At 44.1% G+C, this 9,428-nt stretch overlaps 1 protein-coding gene across 1 annotated transcript; it reads left to right on the forward strand.

The window, feature by feature from the left end:
• Window positions 1-2,144: 2,144 nt before the first annotated feature.
• gmeb2 (glucocorticoid modulatory element binding protein 2) lies at window positions 2,145-8,729 on the forward strand (the record flags this gene model as incomplete). Its single annotated transcript, XM_080764620.1, has 9 exons — window positions 2,145-2,296; window positions 3,189-3,277; window positions 3,400-3,536; window positions 3,670-3,773; window positions 4,183-4,340; window positions 5,803-5,871; window positions 6,313-6,450; window positions 6,911-7,033; window positions 7,618-8,729. The coding sequence occupies 9 exons, from the start codon at window positions 2,145-2,147 to the stop codon at window positions 8,349-8,351; spliced, it is 1,704 nt and encodes a 567-aa protein (XP_080620746.1). The 3' UTR covers window positions 8,352-8,729.
• Between the last annotated feature and the right edge of the window lie 699 nt (window positions 8,730-9,428).

The raw sequence follows: 9,428 nt of genomic DNA on the forward strand, positions 1-9,428 counted from the left end.
GTAAACAGAGCACGCAGAGAGCGGGGCCGTCTCGTCGTCCCGTTCCGTTACGGCGCCGTGCGTGAAGCCGTCCCTTCGTCTTCACACACGACGTAACGTTTAAGCGTTGCTTATTGTGGCCGTACGTGAGCACACAGCTGGCAAATACGCGTGCACGTCAGCCACCGGTTAGGTTACTTCACTTTATAGCGGTGAAATTCTAGTCATGATTGTCGACTGCTGTGAAATATCACAATCCTGGAGATTTCACACTTGAATTGCTACGTTTGTGCTAACTCGCTAGCGAATGTAGCTTAGCTAGTTATTTTTGAACCAAGGCTTCAGCCATCTTGTATAACTCGCTTTGGTTATTAATATTATTGGAACCTGTTTTTCCCCATGCAAACAACAGATGCTACTATTTTATTTAAGTTATTTTTTATTTAAAAATAGGGACACCAGAGTGGACGTGGTTGTATTGTCAAATAATAAACCATTGGTTAAACATACAATGTATGGCGGGCTGTGCGACCAACAGGAAGAGTGGGCACCAAAACATTCTGGGCACTATAGGCGAAATCTGGGCACCAAAAGTGAATACTGGGTTCATGTCCCCAGAACAGGTTTTGCACATATCTGGCATGGTATTACTGGAATGCAACTACATTCAGAGGATTTTTTTTGTTTTTTTCATCCAAAGAATTTCTGAAAAAATGATTAGGTTAAAAAAGTTTTAGGTATTCCACTACAAGGTTAGGCCGGGTTAGACATAGCTTTACTAAAAGGTGCCCAGTCTTCCCCCATAAATTGACAAAACACTGTTCTCTAGTGCCCAGTCTTTACCCGTCCTGTATTCTGTGCAATAATACGCAAAAACTTGTATTTTAACTGGCTAGAAATGTTAAGGGCTGTTCACACCAGACAAGGTACCATAATAACTTAACTATAACTATAGTTAAAAAAAAAGTTATAACTGAAATGGGTGTCAGAGTCCACACCACAACCATAATAAAGACAATGGTGAATGATATAGTTATCGTCATAGTGCTTGCTTCGTGTTAATCCAATGATATCATCTGTAAGAACGACTACTCTCTCCACTGGGTACACTCCACATTGTTGTAGATTAGAAGAACAACCCAAATATTTTCAAATGGGGTCTGTGCACTCTGTGGCCTAATACGGAAACATTTGGCGGTCCTTGACGTGAAAATGTTTGAGCAACACTAGCTATAAGATAGTCCTTCACCTCCAACAGAGAGCCTGGCTTTGTGCAACTTCTTCTGGGTAATACTATCTTTTGTGTTGTCCCAGCCAGGTGACATGAATGATGCTTTCAATTGTGTCATTGTGATTGTCATAAGTCACTTTCAAACATGTTTGAGGTCATTTTAATGCCTACTCTGGGCTTTTTGGAAAGTTTTTAACTTGATAGATTATTTTGAATATACTTTTGATATATATTTTTATCAGACACGCCCTGGCCTACAGGGCCTATAGTATATAAACCCATTGTAACTTAAAACGTCTTTTAACCATGTTTGATTCATTGCTAACACCCGTTGTTCTGGTGACTGATATTGGCCTTCCAATATGTGAGGGGGCCGTAATTTTTCAACTACTTTTATTTTTTATATTTTTGGGGGAAATTACAAAAAAGAAAACCCCCAGGACATTAGAAGAATAATATCAGTCACTCAGTAGAGCCAAGGACAGGTGTTAAAATGGAGTTTTAAGTTACAATGGGTTTGTATAGGGAGGTCTGATACAATCATTATCAAATATCTAAATACTGAGTCAAGCAACTTAAAAACTGTCTGGTCAGATCAGGTGTGCACACAAAAGCCATAGTAGTAGGAAAGTGAAATGTCCCTTGAAGAAGTACTGTACATCCTGGGCTTTATTATGATGACCATGGCTCATTGTTGTTTATCAGGCTAATTGCTGACACATTCAGATTAAATGAGCATGTTCTAAATACAAAAATGAAAGCATAATAGGAAAATGAAATGAGTGGATAATATAATAGTAGTCGGGTAAAGAAAGGAAACATATCCTTGGCCGAAACTGAGCATTGCTCTTAAACATTAACATGCAGGTGCGAAGAGTAAGACCATCACTAGTCTCTCCGTTCGTTGCCACGCTGCGGTCAACCGTTGCCGCCCATGACAGCCGAAGTCAGCATGCAAGATGTGGAGGAGGTGGTGATTGTGACCATACCAGAAGACACTGGGACAGAGGAGGTCCAGACAGTGGAGCAGGAGGAGGGAGACAGCAAGACGTTACTGGTGACTACAGAGCTCACCCAGCAGCCAGGGTAAAATACACACACACAGGCAGAAAAATGTTCGTCGACTACCCTTTTTCATTGACGAAAACTATAATAATATAAATAAATATATCTTGTCAACAAATTAACTAGACTAAAAGTGGCCAAGAAATCCAGTATGAGTCATTTTATACTTGGTTGCATACTGAAAAACAAGCTCACAACGTGTCGCAGCGGGACGTGTAAAATCAGTCATTTCGACGGCATCAAAGCCCGTCAAAATACATATTAGTCGACTAAATCAACTGTAGATTTTGTCGACTAAAATCTTATGATATTTAGTCGACTAAAACTAGACTAACACTAATACATTCCGGGTGACTAAAATGTGACTAAAACTAAGTGAAAACTATTGAAGAGACTATGACTAAAACTGAAATAGAAATTTGCTGCCAAAAACTACACAGGTATACAGTAGGTGGAGAAGTGGGCAGATACACACGGACACCATTCTTTGGCAGCATTCAAAACTGTGTGTGGAGACTTCCTTCTTATCTTTAGTTATATACTGTATCGTATAGCCTCATGTCACAATGTCTATAATATCTTCATAATGCCCAACCCTACACAATACACACAGTACATGGTAATGAACAAATTGTTCATTCAATCTTAACACGTGATCGGGACATCCCTAGTACCAATATTATATCCATATCGTGAAATTAGACTGGATACCATCTGTGAATTTGGATATTGTACTATTGTGATATGGCATAAGTGTTCTATAAAAATATAAATATCGGCAGATAGTTACTCAAAATCAAATGATCGGAATCGGATCGAAAGCAGAAAATCGTGATCGGGACATCGCTAATCATGCTTTATGGCATGCTTTATGGCCATTTGCTAACATGCTTGGGAATTATTGGTGTTTTAGGGAAGGAGATGTCCTCACTGTGACACAGATAGAACCGTCGGCTGACACCAGCAGCACAGATGCTCTGGAGAAGAATGAAGCAGTCATAGGTAATGTGTGAAATACCAGCGAGCCAAACACTATACCACTGCGCCGAATATTGAACACTTATCTGATATCTTTAGTTGCATGATCAAACGAGAAAGGCTAACTGCCTTCTGTCTGTGTGCAGTGAAGCTAACGGAGGAGGTGGAGTTGGGGGTGGACGTGGAAGCTGACGTCTACTATCCCATCACCTGCGGCGAGGCCAAAGCCACGCTGGTGTGGAAGAAATTCGTCTGCCCCGGCATCAATATCAAGTGTATCCAAGTATGTGTCCTCATCACACGCAGCGGTCTTTATCAAACAATTCAACCTGTGTGCAAATACGCCCTCATATACGCATGGAAGGACAAGAGGCGATATATCTGACACCTCTGATTGTAAATTATTTTTCTCACAGTGTAATGATCAGCTCATTAGTCCCAAGGAGTTTGTCGGTCTTGCGGGGAAATCTACACTGAAGGACTGGAAGAGAGCCATCCGTCTCAATGGCACTATGCTCAGGTCTGCTGGTCTGGCCACGTCAAGTACAGCAAACTTCAAATATCATCACTTTATGTGACAGTATTGAGCACATATTTAAATAGAACACACTACTTGCCTGACATTTGTCTGCCTAGCCATCGTTGAACCATATGCAGTTCACAAATGAGCCACAGGATGGCACTGTTACATCACATATCAACTGCAGTTACAATTTAGTTTTTTTGCAGACATTGTCATTGGAGTTAAAACAAATCTATACATCCAAATTAAGACTTGCATCAACACTTCAACTCATTAGCAATATGTTTGTATTGTCCAGCATGACCGTATACATGAAGCCATGAATATTTGACCGGTTCAGCACTATAGACAGACATTGCCATTAGTAGCTCGTGACCGGCTAAACTAAACTCTTGCTTCCTCACAGGAGAATCATGGACTCTGGTGAGCTGGACTTCTATCAGCACTCCAAGGTGTGTTCCAACACATGTCGCAGCACTAAGATAGACCTGGTGGCGAGCCGGGCGTCCATCAGCAGCCAGCAGTCCACCGAGCTCATCCCTGTTACACCCTCCACAGCAGACTGTAAGCACCCAGAACCATTACCTGATAATACTCTACATGTTACACCCTCCACAGCAGACTGTAAGCACCCAGAACCATTACCTGATAATACTCTACATGTTACACAAATACACACCCTCCAGAGCAGACTGTAAGCACCCAGAGCCATTACCTGATAATACTCTACATGTTACACACCCTCCACAGCAGACGGTAAGCACCCAGAGCCATTACCTGATAATACTCTACCTGTTACACAGCAGACTGTAAGCACCAGAGCCATTACCTGATAATAGTCTACCTGTTACACACCCTCCACAGCAGACTGTAAGCACCCAGAGCCATTACCTGATAATAGTCTACCTGTTACACACCCTCCACAGCAGACTGTAAGCACCCAGAGCCATTACCTGATAATACCCTACATGTTACACACCCTCCACAGCAGACCCAGAGCCATTACCGCCTCACTGATAATACCAGGGGTCGTTTTCTGTGCCATCAAGATAGAGATGAAAGGTTCAGTGCCATAAGCCCATGAGCACTCAGCGTCAGAGTTAGGTCATGACTCATGAGGCCTAGTCACATCCATTGTGGCACAGAGGTTGTTATTCATGGTTTATTTTTTATCAAAAGCACAACACTATATTTTACAGGTACTTAATTGTGTAATGGGGTTAAATATGTAGCCTGACATGGCTGACATCACTGCCAAAGTTTTATTTATGTATTATTATTTATTTAATTATGGCAGATTCGTGTGGTTCCGGGCGATTCTACAAAAAGGCTTCTAAATCCTCAGTTTTCTGAAAAACCCTATATCAGTGGTGCTCACCCTTTTTCATGTCAAGGACCCCTAGAATTATCTGTATTTGGCTGCGGACCCCCAGAAGACTCCCCAGAAGCAAGGATTTGAGTTAAAAACTCAAATCTCCAGTTTTGCACCACATTGTCATGATTTTTCCAAAAATAGCATCTACAAGCTCACGAGCTTGTAGATCTACTATATTTAAATAGCTAAAGTATAACATAATGCTTAAAGGAAACACCAAAAGGGGTTCCCATCCAGAATGACCCCCTTTCCACCGGTTGGTTCCCAATGGGAACTGGTTCTTAGTCCATGAGCCAGAGCTCCAAAATTGGTGGGAAAAACTAGACCTATATTAAATTGTATATAGGATCAATACAAGTAAATTAATGACAACCCTTCCACAGTAGTATCTTTTTCATATTTCCTCATTTGCATATTTAAAAATGTAAAATTTGTAATACAATAAATCATTGTCTTCGTGTAAGTAATCAACTGGTGCAGTTTCATGGTGATAACAATCTAATATAGGTATGGTTTTGCCGGCTCAATTCATAATTTTGGAGCTCTGGCTCATGGAACTGAACCGGTTCCCGTTGGGAACCAACCGGTGGAAAAGCGGCCAGTGAATAAATATGAATAAAATGCTTAGTAAGTTAGATGTTTGTATTCCAGTAAACGGATCTCCCGCCGCGTTCCCAGAAGCAGCTGAGGAGAGCACAGAATGGGTGACGGCCATCGGAGGTGAGCAAGAACCCTCAATGACTCAACTGCATATTTACGCCACCAGGGGTCTGCAACCATTTTAGAAATGATGTGCAAATGCTGCCTACCCCTTGTATTACACTGTAATACCGTTAAAATGCTTTTTACACACCGTTTAAATGAACACTGAGGATCACTGTGTAGTAACACAGCATTTGCTACTCTGGTATGTATATGAGTTTTAATTAATATACCATACCCACTACCCATCGTACTTAAAGCTTTGGTGGGGGTGTGTGTGTGTGTGTGTGTGTGTGTGTGTGTGTGTGTGTGTGACGTGTGTGTGTGTGTGTGTGTGTGTGTGTGTGTGTGTGTGTGTGTGTGTGTGTGTGTGTGTGTGTGTGTGTGTGTGTGTGTGTGTGTGTGTGTGTGTGTGTGTGTGTGTGTGTGTGTGTGTGTGTGTGTGTGTGCGTGCTCCAGAGGACTCGGTAACGTTCTGGCGTGGGATGAAGGAGGCGGGGCTGTTGGGGGAGGTGGTGGAGGAGTTCCAGAAGGAGCTCCAGGACGTCCTGAAAGCCATGCAGGACAGAGTGGCTGAGCCTCCGCTACAGGTCAAAGGTTAACAGCCAGCAGTGTTTCAAATCTACATTTTAGTTTTAGCCATAGTCTCTTGAATAGTTTTCATTTAGTTTTGGTCACATTTTAGTCACCTGGAATGTTTTGGTGTTAGTCTAGTTTTAGTCGACTAAATGTCATAAGATTTTGTATGGTATATAAAATGTATTTTGGCGGGGCCTTGATGCCGTCGTAATGGCTGAAAACAGCAGATCTACAGTACAAGCTCACAACGTGTCGCAAGCTTGTGGATCTGCTATTTTCAGCATGCAACCAAGCGTACAATTACTTATACTGGAACTCTCGTCAACTAGTCCATTGTGCATAGAGCCCATTGAAACAGATATCGAATATAGGTCAAAATTGCAATGATTTCCATAAAGAAAAGCTGCAGTTGTTTCTATTGCATGTCATCGAATGCGTCATGTTTGTTAAGCTGCAAACGTGCAATTTCTGTGGCCAGATGCTGCTCTTCTCAATAACATCGTCCAGAACTTTGGGATGCTAGACCTGGTGAAGAAGGTGTTGGCCAGCCATAAGAGCCAGATGGATCGCTACAGAGAGCAGTACACACGCAGCCTCGCCGGTTAGTCACATTATCCTTATTCACAAACCTTGCATCTCCATATTTCATCTTTTTTATTTAGTTTTATAAATAAATGTCATATGACAGCAGTGTTGATTTTGACAGCAAATTTAGATTTGAGTTTTTGTCATGGTCTTTTGAATAGCTTTCATTTAGTTTTAGTCACACTTTAGTCACATGGAATGTTTTAGTGTTTAATCTAGTTTTAGTTGACTAAATATATGTTTTGGTGGGTCTTGATGCCGGGTGCCAGGGTGAAAGTGAGTCTCTGTGAGTTTTATAAATATTTAACCAATGAAAAGTAATAACCAGAACTAAAGAATAACTCCAATGGATCCATTGGAAAATGTTGTTCTTTATTTTATTTGTTATTTTCTTAATTTGCTGAAAAGCGATGGTTCTGACATACAGGGTTTCCATCCAACAGCGAAAATACAGTATTTTTGAAAACTGTAATCAGGAAATTATTGCAAAACAATGTTTAATTGGACAACATTGGCTGATTGTTTAATAATAGCCATCAAATGTTGCGTGTGTTCCTGTGCATGCTAATGAGTTGTCATCCACGTCACCACTGCCTGCAGCCTTGGAGCAGCAGTGTGACGAGCACAGAAAGCGAGCCAAGGAGTTGAAGAGCAAATCGCAGCACCTCAACAACGTCCTGATGACCCTCGCCCCCGCCGCGCCGGCCCCTCCCACCCCCAAACGCCCGCGCCTGACCCGCGCTGCCTCTGTCCCGGCCGTCAGCTCCGCCCCCACCCAGTTCACGCTGCCCCTCAACCAGCTGAGCGGGCTGCCCCTCGGCAAGCTGCTGACCGTCGGGGGTGGCGCCTCTGCTGGCGGCGGCTACACCCTCCTGACCTCGCCGATCGGAGCGACCGAGCTGGCGCCCGGCACCTCCAACCTGACGGTACTCTCTACAGCCGCGGCGGTTCAGGAAGGCACGGCCGGGGCCACCACCACGGCCTTCCTCAAGGTGGTCGGCGTCGGCGGGCCCCAGTACCAGCTGGTGACGCTGCCCGCCTCGTTGGGCGCCACTCTGCAGAGCCTGAGTTCCGCTCAGGGGACAGTGCTCCAGCTGCCCATGGGGAACTTCAGCGTGGTGGGCAGTACGACGAGCACCACGGTGGGCGGAGGAGGAGACGTGCTGCTTCAGGCAGAGCCGCAGCTCAGCTCCCTGCAGGTTGACAGTGACACGCACATCGTGGTGGAAGAAGTGGGTTCCCAGCAGGTTGAAATGCACCAGGAGGAAATGGTGCCCGCTGGGGCTGACGGAGAGGAGGCCAAAGAGGGGGAGCAGACTGTGGAGCAGCAGTGAGTTTAAAACAAAAAAGAAAAGTCTTACGTACTTCTGACCTCTGGTGAATCCTATACGGAGGTTTTGACGGGGTGCATACGTTTGTTGGACATACCAACGGACCTACAGTCATTAGTCCGACAACACCGTCGCTCCCGACTAGGGATGATGAACGAGCACCTTATCGATCAGGCTTATCGAGCCGGGTTCTTTAAAAAAAATCACCCGTGTCTCCCGGCATGTGCTGCGGGTTAAAACGAACCCGTGGCGGTTACAAATCACCTGTGGCGTCCACGTGCGGTAACGTTTTGGGTAGGGTGTCGGACTCCTGACTGTAGGACGAGGGTTCCCAGTGGGGAGAGTGTCGGACTCCTGACTGTAGGACGAGGGTTCCCAGTGGGGAGGGTGTTGGACTCCTGACTGTAGGACGAGGGTTCCCAGTGGGGAGGGTGTTGGACTCCTGACTGTAGGACGAGGGTTCCCAGTGGGGAGGGTGTTGGACTCCTGACTGTAGGATGAGGGTTCCCAGTGGGGAGGGTGTTGGACTCCTGACTGTAGGACGAGGGTTCCCAGTGGGGAGAGTGTCGGACTCCTGACTGTAGGACGAGGGTTCCCAGTGGGGAGGGAAAAAAGTGCACTTCAAGCTCTGACCAAGAGCTTGCAACGCTTTCATAGTATTTTGTGTTCTCGACCTTTACAATAATTCTAAATGGTAATATAAAGACAGGATCATGTCGTGCCTGGGGTTGTAATGCACTGCCTAATCACAAGCAACACTCTGCATATGAAAGGTTTGAACACGTTTATAGTTCATTGACCTCCTGATGAAATACAATAAGAAATTACTTTATAATTCACTGTCTATCAATCTAAGAAAAATGCCCTTATAATAATAATAATAATAATTGTTACTATAATTTTGCAATACCAGTTCTCTGGTCCTAGAGGACCCAGACTATTATTTATCTATGGTACCGGTCAGTGCATAATTCAGGACACTCGTGGATCAGTTGCAATGGCACCTGTGCAAATCAGACAAATCAGTGTTGTTAGGCATGTGCCATATAGGGCTGAAGGGCAATACCACTGCACTAATGG

The sequence above is a fragment of the Protomyctophum bolini genome, assembly GCF_963924005.1.
Source record: "Protomyctophum bolini genome assembly, chromosome: 5".
In the NCBI taxonomy this organism is placed as follows: domain Eukaryota; kingdom Metazoa; phylum Chordata; class Actinopteri; order Myctophiformes; family Myctophidae; genus Protomyctophum; species Protomyctophum bolini.